Source organism: Lissotriton helveticus, chromosome 4_1 (assembly GCF_964261635.1).
Source record: "Lissotriton helveticus chromosome 4_1, aLisHel1.1, whole genome shotgun sequence".
In the NCBI taxonomy this organism is placed as follows: domain Eukaryota; kingdom Metazoa; phylum Chordata; class Amphibia; order Caudata; family Salamandridae; genus Lissotriton; species Lissotriton helveticus.
This window is the reverse complement of record NC_136063.1, coordinates 1,457,978,074-1,457,999,123: the sequence shown is the minus strand read 5'-3', so window position 1 is coordinate 1,457,999,123 and position 21,050 is coordinate 1,457,978,074. Positions and strand designations below refer to the sequence as shown.

General features: G+C 45.4%; 1 protein-coding gene across 3 annotated transcripts in view; it reads right to left on the bottom strand.

Annotated features, from left to right (window-relative positions):
- The window catches only part of PRP4K (pre-mRNA processing factor kinase PRP4K), a 483,201-nt gene that overhangs the window by 78,234 nt on the left and 383,917 nt on the right, over window positions 1-21,050 (bottom strand). For all 3 annotated transcript variants that reach the window (XR_013610604.1, XR_013610605.1, XM_078688044.1), the window contains exon 13: window positions 13,918-14,069. Coding sequence is in view for 1 of the 3 variants with exons in the window: in XM_078688044.1 (XP_078544170.1) it covers window positions 13,918-14,069 (152 nt within the window). In the remaining 2 variants the exon portion in view is untranslated. The remainder of the gene's footprint in view (window positions 1-13,917; window positions 14,070-21,050) is intronic.

Sequence of the window (21,050 nt, the reverse complement as noted above, 5' to 3'; positions counted from 1 at the left end):
TTGTGAACACTCGAGGGGCACTGGTGAGGCCAAAGTGGAGTACAGTGAACTGCAAATGCCCGTGGCTCACACTGAACAGCAGAATACTCATGTGGTATTAGGTTTATTAAGGAGCATGTCGTATACAAAAAGGAGGGGACAGAGGGCCTTTTTCCACTCAACCAGGAGTGGGAAGGTCCAGCATAAAAGGAAGGCCCCAACAAACGTGTTCAAAATGTGGGTTTATGCTGTTCCTCTGGGATAGGTGTTTGTAGAGACCAGAGTGACTGGGTCCCACTAGTCCCTGTGAGGGTCACAGCTGGGAATCCATATGTTGGATTGTAATGCCCTCACACACCCTTTCAGGTGCCATGCGTTATCATCTGGGCTGCTCCTCGTTGGGTCAGCGGTGCAATACCAAACGGGCTCCCTAAAGTAGGGGCCCTCTATCAAAGATCTTTATCCAACAGCCGTTTGGTGAAGTGCGGATGTGGGGCCAGAACTGTGTAGATGTGGTGCAGTGATTAAAATAGGATTGGGAGTACCTAGAAGGGCAAACTTTATTCTGGTGGTCTCCTACCCTAAATAAAAACAGTGAACAAGGCACATGCCTGAGTGTTATGTCTCGCATGGTGGTGTCCTTGTTAGAACGCGTGGGTCGACATGTTTCTCGCTCTAAGAACATTCAACTTGCGATTCTTCAGGACCAAGGTAATTGAACTATCTACATCTAGGGTTGGTGGCATACAATATTACTCACAAGATTAGTGTCTATTACAAAATGTACCTTTCACAACCTGGATCTACCTGTTATGGGAGACAAAAATGCAGAAGTATCATTCAAGATGATGTAGTACATCACAAGAATAGACATGGTCTCAACGTGACTCTAAAACCTAATATTTACATACGTGAAGTGAACGCAAATGCATCTAGAGGACACCTAAAAGACGACAGGTTTAAAAACTAGTGGCGAGTATCCACAATGAGGTATAGTGACTTTTTGCCCCTGTGGAAAAACATGTTGTTGCAGAAATACATCGGTCTGGACTCACCCAATTAGTATAGTCCCCCAGGCTTCAACAGTACCCGGTGGTTTCACGTACAAGGCTTTGCTCCTATGTGTGATGGACTAGTAGGGGGAAGGAAAACAATATATGTACAACATAACATCTCTCTCTGTGCCGCAGTGATCGGCATATCATTCAACTTCAATAATCGGGCATCAATTTTTCAAACACCCGTGATACTGTTAACACAGTGTTATAGAAAAGGTGGAGCGATAGGCATGTGTGTTTCAGTGTAGTTGCTGCCGGATATTGGCAACACTTCATATGCGTTTGTAGAGGGAAATTGCTGCCTGCCATTGGCTAGTGGCGGCATTCTCCATGTTTCTGGGTTAAAAGTGGTTTGATCACTCAAGGCTCCCTTTTAAAAACTAAGTGACGACACCAGAAGCTGTGTTGCATGGAACGTTAGGGTCAAAAACCGTCAATATAGCCAGAGTCATTACTGTGCGTGGGTAGTCTCTCCACACACGTCTGTTCAATAGATTGTGTGTGAACTCACCTTAGCGGAGTGTTGGATAAAATACCGTTGGGTACTGCACTGCCGACCTAACGAGGAGCAGCCCAGATGATGAAGCATAACACCTGAAAGGGTGTGTGAGGGCATTACAATCCAACATATGGATTCCCAGCTATGACCCTCTCAGGGAATAGTGGGACCCAGTCACTCGGGACTCTACAAACACCTATCTCAGAGGAACAACATAAACCCACATTTTGAACACGTTATCAAGGAGCATGCCATAGTTCCGTTATATTTGAGTTGCTCAAATGCAGAGTCAGCCTTGGCCCCTAACAGCTTTTACGGCATGTGCATGAAGGATGCTTTCACGTACATGGAAAAGCATATGGTGTGCAACCAAGGATGGCGCTGAATTACCACACTGGTCCATTGTCTATTAAATGTATTTGGCCATATCTTGTTTATAGCAGACCATTTAGACAAAGCTGGCCAAGGGACTGCAGAACTGCTTAGGGAAGGAAGGCAATATCTCTCTCGCCATGACCCAAAAAGTAGGAATGTAGCATAAACCCTCTTGCCAAACACGTCGATGCACTTTGATTCCCTGTAAGGTGGGACCGTAGAAAAGGCATTCAGATTACTCTTGCTGGCTGAAGCCTCCCCTTAAGGCTCTTTGATGTCAGGTGCTGAGTAAAAAGGTTGTGTCTCCAGCAGCAGGCTTAAGGTGCCTAGCAAATGGATAACTCACTCGTGAAGCTGAATAGAGTTTCAATCTACTGTTACCAAGGTCTCATAAAGACTTCACTTAACCCCTTGCATGCTGGTGACGGCTCTCGCCCGTCATGGCACACAGTGCTCGTGTGCTGATCACGGCCGGGAGCCGTCACGACCACGCCCGCGATTGGAATGTCCAGCACAGGAGCGGAATTCCGACCGCAGGCAAGGGGTTAAAGGCAGCAAGGGCGCTGCAAGAATCAGGCTGCAAGAGTTTTGTAAGCAGCTTTGCTCCCCACAGTAGGTAACTCCAGTTACAGCACATTCGTGGATATGTGGACAACCAGCACACAAGAAGCACTTTCCTTAGTAAGACCCATAATGAGCATCTGTGAGAAAATGGAGTGCATTATATGGTGCGATTTTGACACCTCACCGTTACATACACCCAATTTCCACACACCATCCAATTACATTTCAGGGGAAAATATCAGGACTTCTAACATTTTTGCAGTCCAAATATAGACTAATATCAGTATGGTGAAAAGATAGCAGGTTGTCCACCTCTCTATGTCATGTGTAGCTCTCTGAAGGCCCTGAATTGCATCTGAATCTGAACCAAAAATGTCCTTGAGTTGTTGGGAGTATTAATGTTGAGGCAGATGCAAAGTTGCAGGCTTCTCACAATAAGGGAATATGCCTTCTTAACATCACAGAGAAACAATTCAATTCAATTAACTTTATTTCAATAAAATTATCATAAAAGTTCATTGGCAATGCAATAAAATAAAATCATAAGAATATTTATAAACCCATATATACATGAGTACTACATTAAAACAGATTTTAGATATATCTTGGTTAATCGAATTTCACAATATAGAATATAAAAACAAGTTTTGTTAAAATTTTAAAATTTTTAAATTTTTTAAAAAGCACTATGTAAACATTCCTTTAAGCATAGTTGGTGCCAACTGTGATCGGTAATCGTATTACAGTTCATATTTTTTCTCCTGCTTTTTTCCTTATGAAGTGTACTGCGAGCAAATACCTACTAATGCCAAATACTAAGACCTGGCTCGTATCTGTTAATAAAATTCTTTCAGCATCTCTGCACCTCCGCACTCCTAAATTTATACATAGGGGTTTAATCCACTTTATCCTTTGAGCCTTGTAGGCAGGACAGAAGAACAGAACATGCGTAATGTCCTCCCTCCCGCCTCCACTGCACATGGTGCATTTATCATCACTATTTTTGTTCCACCTTGCAACACAACTTTTTAACAAGAGTATTCTATACCTAAATTTAAGGTATAGAGTTTTGGCTAGTGGTGGATTCACTTCATTCAAGAAGGATTCGTAGTGAGGGTCAACTTTGAACAACAGAAATTCTCTAGTTAGGGAACCATTTGCTACATCATTAGTTCTGGGTTCATTCATATAGACCCACAAAATGTCTTTTAATGTCTTTCTCGAATTGGGGGTTAAAGCATTAGGGCTATTCCAAAAATGTAACAGTCCTACCCTCCCAAACCATACTCTTATATGTGTGAACCATGTGATACAGTTAGAGGTATCCAAATTTTTAACTTCTCTAACGCTGCTCTATTATGAAGGAGTGCCGGTGTGGTCCATAACCGAACCCAGAACATTAGTGGTCTAAGTATTGCATAGTGATCAGTGCGCCTCTTCTTGAGGTCTAGCATCATCGGAATTGTAGGGGTACGCACGGGTATCTTTAAGAGGGACCTATAGAATATGTTTTCTTTCACCTCAAATGATTTTTTACATGCAGGACCCCACAGTTCTGCCCTATATAAGGCCGCCGCTTGAGGTTTTGCTCGGTACACCTCAAGTGCAGGAAGCACTGCTTTATTCTGGCTATCCCCGTGCCTTTTTAGTATGGGGCGACTGTTCTGAATTAGAAGTAACTTGCTTTTTTCAATTTGGGTTTTCCACTGCATTTTAGAATCAAGTGAGACTCCCAAGTAGTTAAAATTTTGTACATATTCCAATTTTTGGTTACCTAGGACCAAATTTCCTCTGAACGAGCTGTGGGGGTTTATGGCCATATATTTGGTCTTACTAGCATTTATCTCTAATCCCTTGTCATTACAATAAGAGGCAAAGGAATTGAGAAGACGCTGTAATCCATTTGCAGTTTGAGTTATTAGAATGGTGTCATCTGCGAACAATAAGGACGACACCACCTCTCCCCCCAGTTTAGGTGAATCAGTTCTGCATTTACTCAAATAAATGGGAACATCATTAACAGACAAAGAAAAGAGGGTAGGCGCCAGGACACAGCCCTGGCGCACTCCTCTATTTATGGAGATAGGACTCGTTAATTCGCCCCAAGGGCCCCACCTTACCCTGGCAAAATTATCACAATGTAATCTTATTAACTGCTCTTTGATATTAGCAGGTAAACCCTGTTTCTCAAGTTCTTTCCACAGCAGATGCCTGGGGATGAGGTCAAAAGCAGCTCTTAAGTCGATAAATGCCACATACAAATGGCCCTTCTTTAAACTAATGTACTTCCAAGTCAGACAACAAAACCTGAACACTTGATCTATTGTGCTGATTTTGGATCTGAATCCCGCTTGGAATTTGATAAGTACATTCCCTTCTTCGATCCATAGATTAATTCTATTTAAAAGGTGCCTAGCATATATTGTTTGCAGTATATCTAGCAAACTGATAGGACGGTAATTAGCTGGATCTCTCCTATCCCCCTTTTTGTAGATGCAGATAATTACTGCCCCCCTCCATGTAACAGGTATTTCAGCTCCCGCAGCTATGAAATTAAACAAGTGATTAAGGTACGGCCCCCAGATACTCGGGTCATGTTTGTACAAATCTCCTGGTATGGAGTCTAAACCGGGGGCTTTACTTTTTTTCACCATGTTTATTGCTACAATTGTTTCCTCTAGGTTAAACTCCAGGATACTCGCTTCCTGGTTAGAGACTGAGTGGCAGTCCCACTCGACCTCAGAATCCGGGCCTGCGTATAGGGAAGTGAAGTGGTCTCTCCACGTCTTTTCATCCAGATAAACCTCATCGCTACTCTTTTCTTTATGATTTTTGTTAGCCACTAATTTCCAAAATAAAAAGGAATCTTTGTTCCTTGCTGCCTTTAGCATGTCTGACCAGATAGTCGTCCCAGACCGATTTGGCAATCACAAGAGCTTTCTTATATCTTTGTCGTGCTTCCCTTACCTTTGAGCTATTATCCTTAGTTTTAATTGAGTTTATTAGTTCAGATTTAGCCCTCCGGCAAGCTTTATTATACCATGGTTTCCCCATTGGCCTCCTTCTTCCAGTTGCTAACTCTGTTTTGGCTGTCTTTGTTAGCATGGGTACTATTTCACTAAGGAATCCCTTGTGTAATTCCACGAACAGATCCCCATCTATTGGAGCTTCATTATGTATGAGGGGGTGAAAAAGTTGAAGCTAATAAATTATAAATGTTTGCTAAATTAGCTCCATTGTCCAGAATCTGTGCCCATTTAACAGCTCAACGGTTGTAAGAGACAATTACATTATCAGTTCTTGCAGAGTGGGGACTAGAATAATCTACAGTACTGGGTATTATCGTACCTTTTAATAATAGTTCAATTGGCCGGTGATCACTTTCCAGTCTTAGCTCTACCCTACAGTCGATCGCATATTCCCAAAGATCGAGGGACAAGACTATATAGTCTAGCTTGCTATGGGAGTTATTCCTGTAAAAGGTAGGAGCCATCATTTTATCAGAAGGAAGGCGGCCACTACATGATCTTAACCCATTGGTCAACATTAGACTCATTATTTGGAGTGCGACAGATGAGCATGGGACCGATTTTAGACCTGATATTTCGGGTATCTTATTTACCATGTCTTCCTCCTCGTAAATATGTTCCAGTCCCTTTATTGGCTCATATTCACAATTAAAATCACCTCCTAATATTACACCTGTACCTATACTGTTCCTACTGATAACCTGTTCCAGTTGGGCAAATACTAGCGATTCTTTTGATGCCTTGCAAGGTCGGCTATAGATGTTATATACATGCAGCGCCCTGTCGTCATTAGTCACTATTTTAATGCCAAGAATATCGAGAGAGTGCGTCTCTAGCTGCTGCACAGTTCCATTGATGGTTATTTTGGTCCAAATGACAACCTCCGGATGGCCTGCCTCTAGGTGAAGGGGTGGCTGCAATAAAAAAAAATTGTAGCCCACACAATGTACATTCTTAATAGGCCATGTCTCCTGCAATAAACATATGTCGAATTTCTCAATATATTTGTTCCACCCCGGGTCTATTATGTGCTTCCTCAGACCGGCTATATTCCATGACATAATGTTTAATTAAGTATGTGTCAATTGGGACGGTAGATACTATAGGATTGTTAATAATACCTGGTCTCATTTCAGTTAGAGTGGCTACCTCTTTATCATAGATGTTATCCCAATCACTTCTTCCATTATTTGCACATATGGTGAATTTGTTACCTACATCTGTTTTTGATTCCACCCTTGCCTGATTTCCCTGGGTGTATAAAGGATGCAGTCAATCCACTGCTTCCAACTGGGATAGCTCTTGAAACCTGTTGGACAGAGCAATCGAGCTTATGCTATTAGGAAAAACTACGGTCTTAATGTGATGGGATTTGTAGAAATAACCCAATGGAAGAGCATGAATATCTGTTTCAGTTAAAGAAGTTTCTTCATGAGATCTTAGCAGGGATCGGACCAAATGTGGGTTCCTAAAATTGATGACTACACAGTCCCCAGAGATTTCTTTCAGTGAGGCTCCCACCCACCCTACCCTTAGTACCATTATGATATCATTGGCTCTCCAGAGAAACATAAGCTGAGATCTAGCTGAACACGGGTCTGAATTAGAAGGTAGTGTTGGGATCAGATCCAGGGCAGTCTTCGGCAAAAGTGTAGCACCAGCAGGGAGCCGTTTGAATTTGAAGGCCCACCAGGGCAGGTCACATCAGTGAAAGTCCAAAAGGGGGGTTAACTGATCCATGGGGCTCAAATGTGCTGAAAAAGAACCTAGTATTGTCCGAAAAATGTGCAGCATCAGCTTCTAAAAGGCCTTGAATTCTGCAGGCTCAATGATGACCCAGGAACATTGTGGGACATCAGCTGGGAAATTAGTTCAGAGCCGGACGACAGACATGGAGTTGGGCTCTTAGAGTGACGATTATGAAACCTTTTCCTGGAGAGAGTGAGTGGTGGTGATCCGTAGATGCCTGCTTCTTGTACTGAGACTTTTCGCTTGACTTAGACAAGGACTTACCTGAGGATGGTCTCAAATTACACGCCCCGTCGAGGGATTCATTTGCGGTTCAGCTGACCCCGGCACGGCCTTCATCTGCCAACTATGAAGACCCTGATGGAAGGTACTTATTAGTTGTTTAGGTGGGATCGTATCAGGACTGCTGCGTCAAGCATTTGCTAACAATATTCTGTGTGGGCGCAGAGCGCAGCCCTGCACCCATAGTAAAGGTACTCTAGAAGTGCCTGCCACTGTGCTGCTGCTCCTCGGAGTGGTGTGCAGTTGTGACCCAGAGTAAAGGGGCAAGCTGAATAAGACTGATTCACCTGTATAGGTGTAAGAGACTTGAAAATGAGCAAACATACTCTTTGGAGATGATTATGATGCATCTGTGCTAAATCCACACTACTCCTATGTACCCCTAGAGATATAGGGGGCCCAAAAAGAATCTGCCAGACAGCCTCTTGACACTCACTTTTTTACCAGAGGTGGATAATATAATGTTGAGTAACAATGGGTAATTAAAGTACTTTCTTTCTTGGAATTGGTATTTGCTTCTCCCTGAGAAGCCTGCAAATGCTAGTCCTCACTACCCAGAGAGTCCAGTGCATAATGGGATGGGTCATGGGACATCAGAAGCAAAATATCCCAACATTCATGGTTTGGTCCCAGTAGCCACTACTTATCCAATGGTTCTCTTGAATGGAGTTTGACACTTCTGTGGAATAATTTTCTATTAGACAATATCTCAGAATACCTGGTCAAGAATGAGATCAAAGCACTTCCCGTGATGATAAATTTTTTAGAGTATAAGAAGGTCTTCTCAGGAAATGAGAAAAGCTGTCAAAAAGAGATGGGGAATCAACAATTTAACTTCTGGGTAATGATGAAAAGTCTGAGTGTAGGAAAGTGCCCCTTTTTGATTTGGTTACTCCAACTTTTTGTCTTTTATCTGATGAAATTTGGACAGAAGTGCACTGGGTTCCTGCTATTCAGGTATCCAGTGCCAGAGCTTTTTCCCTAAACCGGTACAATTGTTCCCCCAGTTGGCAATACCTTTGGCAGCCCCGCGAGTCCCTAGTAAATGGTACGCCTGGTACCTAAGGCAAGGAGGCTAAAGAGGGTCCCTAAGGGCTGCAGCATGCATTATGCCACCCTAACAGACCCCTCTGAAGACACAACATGGCACACCACCTGTATCCCATGCCTGCAGACACTGCATGCAGTATAGGTAAGTGACCCCCACAGCAGGCCTTACAGCCCCACGGGAAGGTGTACTATACTACTTGTGTGGACATATCTGCATGAGCAGATATGCGCTTGTGATGTCCAAGTCGATTCTTCGACATTGCCAGTGGACAGAGAAGCCATCTTGAGTATATGCACTGGGCTCCCCAGCCATTTTAGGGCTTCACTGAAACTAGAGATATTTGGTATCAAACATCTCGTATTAATAAACTCACTGAATCCAGTGATGCATTTATTACTACTTGCAACCAGAGGGCACCTTAGAGGTACCCCCTGAAAAACTACCGACTAGTAGTGTGCTGGCTGACTGGTGTAGACAAGCCTGCCACCACAGATAAGTTTTTGACCCCCTGCAGGTGAAAGCCGGTACTCCATGGGCAGAAACAATGCCTGTGTTGTCAGCATATCAAGGCAGGAGGCTTCAAAGGCCTCTGCTGCCTTTGATATGCAACTAAAGGCTTCCCCAGACAGGGGAAATTCCACCCCTTGCCGTGGGCCTATTTGCCACCAGGAAAGGTGGGAAAATCATCTACTCAGGAGGTGTGTCCTCCTCTCATGCTGGTTCAACCCCTAAGGTGGGCTACCCGATGTGGACATCACATTTAGAATCCCACCATCTTAGTTTTGGCGGAATCAGGCTCTCTGGGTCAGGGTTATGCCCACTTCCCACAGAAGTGGTCATAAAGAGGATGTAGACACCCTAAAGGTAAGTAGCCCTTTGGGTACTGCCTGTCACTCCACTCAATGCCCCTAAATTGATTATCTCACTTGACACCAGAAACTCTGATTCAATGGATCCAGAAGTAGAGGACAAAGAGGAGTCACGATAATAAGTGAGAACTGAAGACTTGCTCCGGATTTTTGGCAGAAAACCCTGCCTGTATGTACTGGTCTCAGCAATCGTGACCAGTGACTCGTCCTGCAGCCGTGCAGCTTCCAAGAACCCCAGGAGAATGTCAGCCCTTCACAAATTGCCAGCAAGTTCCCTTGGAGTAGAGGAGCAACTCTCCTGCAGTACGCAGGCACTGAAAATGCAAAGCCCAGTTTACCAAGTTGCCACTCCCCAGCCAGCCCGATGCAGCAGCCTCCCAGGAAGAGGACACAGTGCTCCTGAAGATCAGATCTGCCCTCCACTAAGTGAGAGGACACCAGGACCAACCAGATTCGCACAGGACCAATATTTGGGGTATACTGGACCCCTTGCTCCAAAAAGACCATGAGAGCCCAATCTGGACTGCCACTACAATGAGCAGGCATCGAGAGACGTTAGCATTGCAGAGACCCACCTCCAGAGTAGCCCAGCTGTCCTGATTTTCCACTCTCAACCAGCAAGACGGATGACCACAAGGCCCAAGGATGCATAAAGCCCAGCCAACCTTTCCACTCTGCACCCAGCTCGGGTACAGACAAACCGGCTGTTCCCCCTTGTTACAGACGCTATACAAAGTGTGCACACTTTGTATAGCTTCTGGTATTCATGGAGATACAAGGAATTTCTTATACTTTGCCCTGAAGAAGTCCCACACTGGGACGAAACGCGTCGGCTGTACTGTTTTCCCTACCACGTAATGGAATAAAGAGATCAAAACTGAGGAGCCTTGCTCTCGTTATCTTTTGGATTTGGACTTATAATCGTTCCATTGGAATTGTGTATTGTGGTGTGGTGCAACCGTGCTTTTGTGTTTGAATTGTTGAGTTCCGGAAGGAACAAGCACTGTGATGGTGGGTGCTGTTCGGTGTGCACACAAACCCCTAAAGAGATGGAAGGGGATTTATTATTGGAGTAATAGTAGGTTAGGTGCGGACAGTAAGAAGGTTCCACCCTTCAATCAAAGTTTTGTTAGTACCTCTTATCGTCATCATCATATTATTATAAAGTAAGTGATTTAATTTGTTCTGGTGAAGCGCACACACACAGACGCACACACGACGCTTACTTCTGAGCTGGAACCATTGGCTATTCTGGCTAAAAGGATGCCATTAATTCCAATCCATGTCTGCTGTGCTGCTCCCCCCACCTCCACCGTGCTACCTTCCAGCGCCACTGGGCTGTCCATCACTGATGCAGGATCATTTTTTTTCACTTGGGTCTCGGTTGGACTGAGTTCTTTATGTGTGTATAATCTGCTGGAATATGTTCCTTATCTGTGACTGTATTTCTCCCAATGTGTGAGTGAATGTGTATGTAACACACATTTAAATGTCTGTGTTTCTTTACCATAGTGTGCCTATGTGTGACTGTCAATTTGCTTCTCTGCATTCCTTTCTTTTTATGTTTCTGTATTTCTGCTGCAGTGTATGAACAGCACACTTTCTCTGTGTTGTCGCTATATGTCTCAGCTATTGCATATCCAATCCTTGCCTGTAACAACTTAGGCTGTGCAACAGTGGTAAGGAAATAACCAGTTTCTAAAAACAACTCCAGATCGCCCACATCAAACTCATGGCCCAGATCCCTAGCTGAGGGCAGTGTAGTGGAGCCAAGCTGTTTAGCTTCACTTAACACGACCGGTGCAGAAAAACTGAGAGAAAAGCAAAGGCCTCTGCAGTATTGGCAGAGAAATAACATTTTCTTTGAAGACTCTCCCACACAATTCAAACAAGTAGTGTTTCCATAAACAGACTCCTGTCGTGATTTAACTTTATTTGGTGGACTTTTGATCGCTTGTTTCTTGTGCTGGGATGCACATTTTCTGAGGTCCTAGTTACAAATTTCCCTGGAACGTTCACCTGGATACCATCAGGGTAACTAAAAACAGTTTGGGGTTTCCAGACCCAACATTTCCGGGCCCAGAAATACCAGCCATAGGTTTACTGGGTGCAGATTTAGACCTGTTAACACCATAGGTAGAGAAGGAGAGGGGATTGGTGGAGTTCAGCTGAAGAAGACAACTTTTACAAGACACATTTGTTACTAACACACTTGCAACATATGTTGATTTTACATCTCATCCGCACACTGCATATTGACTCTTTAAGAGTGGTAGATTTGCAGAGGAACACTGTTTTTAACTTTGCAGGCAGGCTTAAGGAATCATTTTAATGGTTACTTTTAGCAGTCACATTAAAGACAGTTTAACCTACTTCACTCAACAAGCATTTGCTTTGAAATAGGTCTCCCATTACTGAAAGTTTAAGCTATTGGAGTTGCAAATAATAATGTTTGCTAGACTTGTTTTTCGTTGTTAAAATAAGTAGCATAAGTAAGGGTGAAGTACCTTATGTGGCTAATTGAGGTCCTACCACAACTTCACAAGGACACCTAGTAACAGCCTGTGGTACTGCATCCTTTTCTTGCTTCGTGGATTTTATTTCATTACTTATGTTACTGCTGGGATATTTTTTAACAAAAAAAATTACCATTTGCAACACCAATACCTCAAACTTTCAGTAGTGCGAGACCTACTGAATTGCAAATGCTTGTTGTGTTTAGTGGGTGTCAACATATCTCCATTTGATGCTCCTTCTGATCTTGTGCTTCCTCCAGAAGCTCCCACTTTTGGTCGCCATCTTCAGATTCTTTTTTATTTCTTTCTCTACCTAACCTCTCATCTTCTTGGCGGAGGAGGGGGGGTTTGCTTGTGAATTTAGAAAATTCTTCAAGCTGCAAAACTACACCAACAGGTAAGAAACTATGCGTTTTGCAGCATGAATCTCTTCTGGATTCACATGCTGTGTAATGGTTTTGTAGTAGTTTTTTTACAACAGTGGTGGCTGGGTTGAAGATGCGCATTTGCCTTGAAAACAGACTTGTAAGACCTTTTGTCCTACTTGAGCTTCTTCGTTTATCTGAATGTCTACAGAGTAGTGTTTTCTGAACGTGTGCACGGATGACCATTTTGCTGCCCTACAAATGTCTTGAAGTGGAGTATTGGCTAGGAAAGCAATGGTAGCTCCCTTCTTTCGTGTTGAGTGTGCACCAGGATTGCTTTTTAGTGTCACATCTGCATTTTTGTGGCATAACTGAATTGTTTGTGCAATCCATCTTGCAATAGTAAATAGTAGCAGAACAAACGTTTTTTGGAGAGGGTTCAGGACGCAACCACTAGATGGCGGAATAATGCAGAACATATGAATCCAGAAAAGATTCATGCTGCAAAACTATTAGTTTTGAAACCCCAAACGAAACATCAAATTGTACTGACGCAGTGAGAAATAGCGAGCACTACAGATCATGGGTATGAAAAAACGCAAGCAGGTTGCTTAACCCATCCATCACTGTTTCTGATAGTGTGGCCGGAGAGTAAATAGATATTGGATGAGGTTAAATTAATCCTGCAAAAATTTTTGTCTATACCACCAAGAAACTGAGTTATCTCAGGCAGATAATAACATGTACTATGCACACGCTTAAGTGTCCAAATGAAAGTTCTTCCTAGAATCAGAGCACATGAAAAAAAAATTGCATAGTGTCCCTTGTAATCTTTTCTATGTCTTTTATTCCAATAAAAGTGTCCAGCCAACAATCGTTATGTCTCTTGGGGACTACTCCTCGACTTCTTCAGGGCGGTTCTTTTCTGTAAGTATATTTCTCAACACCTCTCTGCCAGTTATACTTCCGACCCAGCTGGTCAATTATTCTTATTTCCTTTTAGGATGCAATAAACTTTCCAAAGAATAGATATAAGAACTTAATATCAAGGTTTAGTAGTGTGTCTTATAGATCGAGTCGATCAAAAAACAACCATGTATATAATAGGCCGTCGTGAAATAAAAAATCTTAAGCGAGTAAGCTGTGTTTCAAATCAGGCGCCGGGTACGCAAGCGTCTGTACCGGAAGCTATCTCAGCCAGAATGCACTATTCTCCGTTATCCTCTTTGTTGGCTATCCCTCAGTTAGCAATGCAGAAGAATCCAGGATAGGACTTTTAAAGGAGTAAGGCTTTTCAGAGATAGAAAAGTATGAATCTAATGAATGCTATCAATCAGCTAGAATTTATATCACATGTTTCCTGAAACCTAAACTGTTTTCATAAGACTTCACCTGAGAACTGACAGACTAGGCTCATAAACAGAGTGAAGTTAGACAGTCTAAAAGGTGGCCAAATCACAATGAGATGGTGCTATAGAAAACAAAATCTGATCCCGACAATTGTAGGTATAAGGAAGACCTAAACATTGGCTGAAGTGCAAGGAAGTGCATTTTAATTTCTTTTTTTTAAACTTTTCTTACCTTGTTAGGCATCTTTCCTTTGAGGTCCATGGCAAGTTTCAACATATGATTATTGGTTTTTCCAGCAAACAATATTTTTCCTGTGTAGAGTTCATACAGTGTGCATCCAACAGACCACATATCGATTCCATAGTCATATGTTTTTCCAATAACTGAAATATAATTTTCACAACAATATTTATATTTTTTAAGACATACAGTAAGATGGCATTCCAAAAGACATACAGATGCTTTGTATAACAAGAATTGGAGCACTGTTGGATATACATATCCTAAAATGATAGTACGAAACCAGGCATGTGAAAATGCTAAAACACCTACTCCCCAATACAAGCCTGCAAAAATAATTTGTATAGGTCACAGCTTTTAAACGCACCATCCAAAATGCAGACTTTTTAATTAACTTACTGCTATGTGGCAGATCTGAAAGCCGCTGTCAAATAGAAAACTGACAAGAGTAGAAGCTCACTGACAGCATTAAGTATAACTTAAGTATTACTACCTGGCCGCCCAGTGCTCCTACGCACACTCTTGGTATCATCCTGATGCCAGGATTCCACACCTGAGGCCTGAAGCTGACGCGGCGCTCCCGGTGAGCCTAGCGACGGTTCTTCCTAGAGGTCTCCCCCGTGAACATCAGGACATACTCCCACTCACCACAACGACCTGGGACAAACTTAAACGCTTGCTACGCATAGATACACTGTACTCCTCCGCCCTCCCGCTGCCCAACTCCCACTGGCTGCCCATAACGGGCGAAACGGTGGTCTGTAGAACACTGGCGAAATTCCAGTTACACACGATTGGTGACCTGTTCACCAATGGCCACGTATTCACGATCACTGAGGATTCCCGATTCGCAGACCGCACATTCATGGACACGTTCATTCTTACAAGAATACGAGCGATGCTGAGAGCTACATTCGACACGTTTCCTCTCCCGCCTGAAGATACTCCGGCCCTTACGCACATCATACAGGACACATCAGGGGCCCACTTGGTGTCCAAACTTTACAAACTGTGCCTGCTTTCACTTCCCTCGTCAGACGAAACGGTCCGCACTGCTTGGGAATTGGATCAAGGCACACAGATCACGGACGATCAATGGGAAGCATGCTGCGCCATGACCAGGGAAGTCTCTATGAATGCCAGACACAAGCTTATTCACTTTAAATTTCTCCGTAGACTGTACCACACACCGGCACTTTCACATAGGATTGACCCCACCAGATCCCATACCTGTCCTAAATGTGGCGCCCCCCAGGCTGATTTTGCTCACCTTTCCTGGACCTGCCCGAAATTACACTCCTACTGGGTTGAGGTACACAGAACATTAGGTGAAAAACTGACACTATCATTGACTGTCACGCCTGAGATTGCATTGCTGGGGTATGTGTCCGATTTCCCTCGTAAAACCCGCAGATTGGCGTCCATCTGCTTCCTGCTGGCCAAGAGAGAGGTGGCGCTGCTTTGGTGTTCACGGCGCGCTCCCACGGTGGCGTCGTGGCTTGGGAGCCTGGCATTCTGTAATATTAACAGCGTGGAATATTCGGAACAACTTCCGACCTCCTCCCGCCCCGTAGATATCTGGGGCCCTTATCGCCATTATATAACTGAAAAGGCGAAGATGGCGCCCTCTCAATCCCTACATCCTAATACTCCAACCGGGGTGGGCTAGTTCGTGAACTCTCTCTACTTGCATCCGCTTCGAACATTCCCTCGGAGCGGCACACTTACCTTCCTGGTGTATGATGACCTGATTCAGCTGGGCCGGTGGTTCTTCTCTTCTCCTTGCACTGGAGCATGTTCTTGCTGGAGCAATGGGCGATGGAGCGGTTCTGATCCGCTCTGTGGTATGTTCCGTCCCCTGATACTTGTGATGGCACTTGCAGGTTGCTTGGGCCCTTGCAGGGTGGTGCCGGTCTTCAACGCTTTTTGTATTGCCCTAGGATGGTTGTCACCGATTGTATTGTGCATTGTCTTACAAGCTGACTTAAGGTGCTGTTCTCGCAAGATAGCCCGTATGATTTCTGTTTTTTATATTCCCTGTTCTGTTCTGTACGTGCATTTTGATTTACAGTATATCCACACCTGTTGCCTTATCAGAAAAATAACACTATTGTATGCATGTTCTCCTACTACGCAATCTTACTGTACAGTTGCAGGTTAAATTTGTATTGTTGATACCATCACTTGCTATTCCAGGGTACGAGAAATGTATCAAATTGCTGTCACTGTAGATTGCTTTACTGACTTCAATAAAGTGTTTACAAAAAAAAAAAAAAAAAAAAAAGTATAACTTAAGTATTACTAGAGTGGCACGATTGTAACAAAAGTAAGCACATTTTGTTTTTTAAATGGCGGCTGCACACTTTTTTCCCCCTTCTGTTTGTTTTCTTTGTTACAATGGCGGTACCCGCTGTAGGAAGCTGGCTCTGTATATACTATACCAAAATGAGGTATAGTGTGCAGAGTCCTGTGGAACCCCTAATGTAGGCAGAGGTAAAAGTAGTTAGCACCTTACTCTCTATTTGTGGTAGCATGGGCGAGCAGTAAGGCTTTATCAGAGGGTAGTGTTAAGCATATGTTGTACATACTCAATCAGCAAATTATGTCACACACTCAAAGACTGAGCTCAAACCAATTTGTTTTGTATAAAAATATTGTTTATTTTATTTCTGGGACCAAGCCAAGCCTGGCACAGGTAAGTGAAATACATAGTTTGCAAAATCTTATGCAATGTTTTACAATTGAATGCATATTCAAATGCAGTTGATTGAAATATGGGTAAGTCAAAATGTCGAAATTACTTTTCAGTTCCTTCTCAGATGACTTTTTAAGTTACTTTTTCTACTCAGTGTGATATTCCTAGATATCACACAGGTACATTACCTAGAGAAAAGGTAAGTAAATCAGTTTTGTTACAAGTTTTCATACAAATCAACTCCCCACTTAGAACATTTTTCAAGGAAAAACAATCAATGTATTTCTATGGAGAGAAATGGAATTATCGGTTAACAGGTAAGTACTTTGTTGTGGGAGTTGGTATTCTGTGGTTAGAACCAGGGTTCCCCCAGGGCAAAGGATGCACCCTAGAAACACCATCAGCGGCACTAGGGTGGCTGGGTGCAGAGTGCTGAGGCCCAATGGTTGGTGGCTGCCACGAGCAGGCCACAAGGTTGTGGGAGAAAAGCTCCTAGGGTTTAGCTCAGGGCAAAGAGGGATCCGGTTTAGCACAAAAGGCGCACTCACAGCGACACATGGGCGGCCGGTTGCAGGGTGCTGTTTCGGCGTTGGTTGCCTTGTTTTCAATGGGGATTGCCGGTTTCAGATTTTGGCTACATGCTCGGTCCAGGAAGATTTCTGGGAGGAACCAACAGCTAAGCAGGTACGTTGGGAGGCTAAGGGACATACGTGCACCTTGGGTTCTCTTCTTCAGGGCGCAGGGTGGCTGGATACAGGGGTGTATATGAGGTTGGATTTCACCTTACCGGGCCACTCGCGGCTGGGGGGGGATCTCCGTGCAGTCCTAGAGAGGTCAACCCAGTGTACTCGGGCTCTGGAGGACTCGGACGTAGGCGATGAGTTCAGTGGTACAAGGCATCGGGTTTCTTTGTCCTCAGCAGGCTCAGAGTCTGTCTTTGGAGTTTCCTTTTGACCAGAGCTGCTGTTCACAGCAGATCTTGTCTTTGTTGAAGGCAGGCAGTCCTCCTAGGGGCCTTGGAGGTACCTGGCAGCAGGACAGGTAGACTTTTGGCGCAGGATTACATTGAAACTGCAGGCAGGTCGGTATGGCTGGGGCCAAGTCAGGTCTTCTCTGCAGTCTCCTCTGGTAGGCATCTTTTTTCGTCCTTCTTTGGTTGCAGGAATCTCTCTTCCTGGTTCAGGGCTGCCCCCTAAATACTGTATTTAGGGGTGTTTGAGGGGTCTCGAGGTCAGTAGCCAAAGGGCTACTGACCTTAAGGTGACAACACCGATCGTGTTGCTCACCCAATGTGGGGGAGTCTGCATAATTCCTAATCCAGATTGGAGAGTGCCTGCCATCTGAAAGATGATGGGCACTGACGAGTGGCGAAAGTGGTTTTCACTTTGCCTCCCCCACCTGAGGGGTGGAGATGGCAGAGGTGGGCACACCTTCTGGGCTGCGCTCATTTTTCTTGCCAGCCTTCCCACCAAAAAGGAGGGGAGACAGGAAGGGGGCCTGCTCCTGATGGCAGGAGAGGCTGGGGTCGCATTACAAAGGTGGCAAGGCATCTGAAGCTCCTCTGCCAGATGGCTCTTCATTGCCTGGGGAGAGGTGTGAACACCTCTGCCCAGGAAAGGTTTTGTTTTTGGGTTCAAGGAGCGAAGGATCCCACACAGGGGTCCACAATCATGTCTTGTGGTGGCAGGCTGGTGTGTACCAGTCGGGTAACCCTCCAGAGGCTAGTGGTTTTTCAGGGGGCATCTCCAAGATGCCCTTCGAGTCCTTTTTTGTTTATTAAATCTCACACTGGCATCAATGTGGATTTTTATTTTTTTATTTTTTATTAAAGACCTTTATTGCTCAAGACAGTCTGTTTTGCACTCACACAGCGCATAGCCTACAACCCGCAGGGGCCGGCAGCAAAGATTGGTAAACAAGAAATTTTGGGCAAGATGACACAGCCATTCAGCCGACAACCCTGGGGTCCGGCGGCATAGTATAAATAGAACATGTAGACATATTATAATACGTAGCACGGTAAACAAATAGGTCTGTAGATTTTCCATTTTCTGCGTTCAGTAGTGTAGGCACATCGGTGCGCCTCCGACATCTGCCCCATATGGGCAACAGCCTATATCCACAAGGAGCATCTAGTGACAGAAGTGTTTATTAGGTATTGTGTGGACAGGCAACAGAGGGATTGAAAATTCTGCGTTTGAGATGTCGCCATGATGTGAACAGATGTATAATGGTATAGCTCACTAATGCAGGGAAGTAAGCTCGTATAGTCGGTGACACCAGGTTGTGACTATTGCAGTCAAGACCGGGATATTTGATGGGCTGATGTGCGTGGTGCTCCCCAGTGACAGCCATGTAAGTGTGTACATCAGAGGCGAGAGGCAACACTCATGTTTGGTCTTCCGGTGTCAGGGAGGGGCATCCGTCTCTGTCATGGTTCGCAGCCCACATTTACAGGAGATCGTGACATATCATCGTATCGGGAGTATATTATGTCACCAGGAACGTGTTGTCTCGCAGCATTGTCACTGAGAGTAGAATGTCGCTGTCTACAGCAATATAAGGCCCGGTCGGGGAACATGACCGGTGTATAAGCAAATACGTGTATTAACACAATAGTGGAATAGTAAAGGGGTAGGAAGTAGGAGAGCAGTGGTGCCTGTCAGCGTGGTATGTGATGGGAGGTCTTTGCAGTCGCATCAAGGGGTCAGTGGTCTAGGGGCGGGGCGCAGCTGGTCCAATCCGCAACTGCGAGGGGGGGTCCGAGTAGGGACCCTTGAACGATACGCTCAGTATACAGTCAGGACAGTGGTCATGCATTGAGGGGCACGGCTAGGGCTAAGTGCGCGGGGAGCGCAACAGTGTGTAAAGGGGAAGTCCATCTGCCATTAGTGGCGGGGCATGCGGTGTAGGCAATCAGGGGCGAGTACATGGGTGTGGGTACTGCGCAGTCTAAGCGCGTTCATAGCGGGTGAAAGGCGGAAGCGCTAGTATTGGCATGGATGCGTTGTCTGCCAGAGAGGGGGGGCGAAGGGGGCGAGTGCTGTGGTGTCTCGCAGTGTCTCTCGTCAGCGCGACAGTAGTGGGTCATTTCATCTCAAGTCGTCTCTCGTTCCTGGCAGGCTTGCTGAAAGGAGTTAAGGAGACCGTCCCAGAGTTGTGCAATGGGGAACTTCGGAGGCCCGCTGTTTCTTCCCGGTGGAGCACTGCACTCTCCGCCCGTGCCCAGTTAATGAAGGATGTGTGCCAGTGCCGGACGTGTGGGGGATTGGTGGCCTTCCAATGTTTGGTAAGTAGGCGTTTGGCTGTGGTGAGACCCATATCCCAGAACCGTGCCAGCACCTTGTTCAACTTAGTGCGTTTGTAAAGCCCCAGGATACAGGCTTCCCACGTTCGCGGTACATGTTCGTCGGTGCATTGTGTGAGTGTTGTTGTGACCTCGTCCCAGTACGACTGAATGTTGGGACAGTGCCAGAGCATATGTAGGAGATCCGCCCCCACCAGGGAACAGCGCTGGCAGGCAGTGTCCGTAAGGGAGAAGTATCTGTTAATTTTGTCGGGTGTAAGGTAGGAACAGCGCTGGCAGGCAGTGTCCGTAAGGGAGAAGTATCTGTTAATTTTGTCGGGTGTGAGGTAGGCTCGATGTAGGATGTAAAATTGGATGAGCTTAAAGCGGGGGTTGCGTGGGATATTAGTTGGCCCCATCAGCATCCTCTCCCACTCCCTATCCGTCCAGTCCCCACCTCTGTCGGCTACCCACTTCTCCCTTAGTGGCAAGATGGAAGGCTGCGTGTGGGCCAGCAGGGCTTGCGCCAGCCAGTGTACTACATGAGAGCCGTTGCCCCTGACATGCAAATATTGCATGAGTTGATGCATCGGCAGTTCCTCCGAGATATCGCCCCAGGAGATGGTCAGTGTACGTACTATGGACGCATGCAGTAGGAACTGCCCGGCCGGGAGGTCTGTGCCGGCGGCGAGGTCCGCAAAAGAAAGCAGCGCACCGTCGGCGTAGAGGTCACCCAGCGTTTACACTCCCGCCCGCGTCCAGCTGGTCAGTTGGGCTTCTGTCAATTGTCCCGCCGCCCCAGGGGTACCCTGGAAAGGGAGTATCGGGGCATATGGTGTCGTTGCTCGGGTGAGCCGTAGGCAGCGAAGGAAGCATTTGCGTGCCACCGCTAGGTGCAAGTGAGAAGGACAAGGGGGCCGAGCTAGAGGATGGAACAATGCGCAGCCCTGCGTTTGGGTCCAGGCGGTGGTATCCGAGGCAGTATCTCCTAGGTTTTTACCACAAAGCCATCCCGACACCCACTGTAGCTGTGCCGCCAGGTAGTACAGCTCCATGTTGGGAACCGCCAGGCCTCCCGAGGCAATGGGCATGTATATGTATGTATTTAGTCAGCGCCACGCGGGGCCGGCCCGCGTGCCAGAC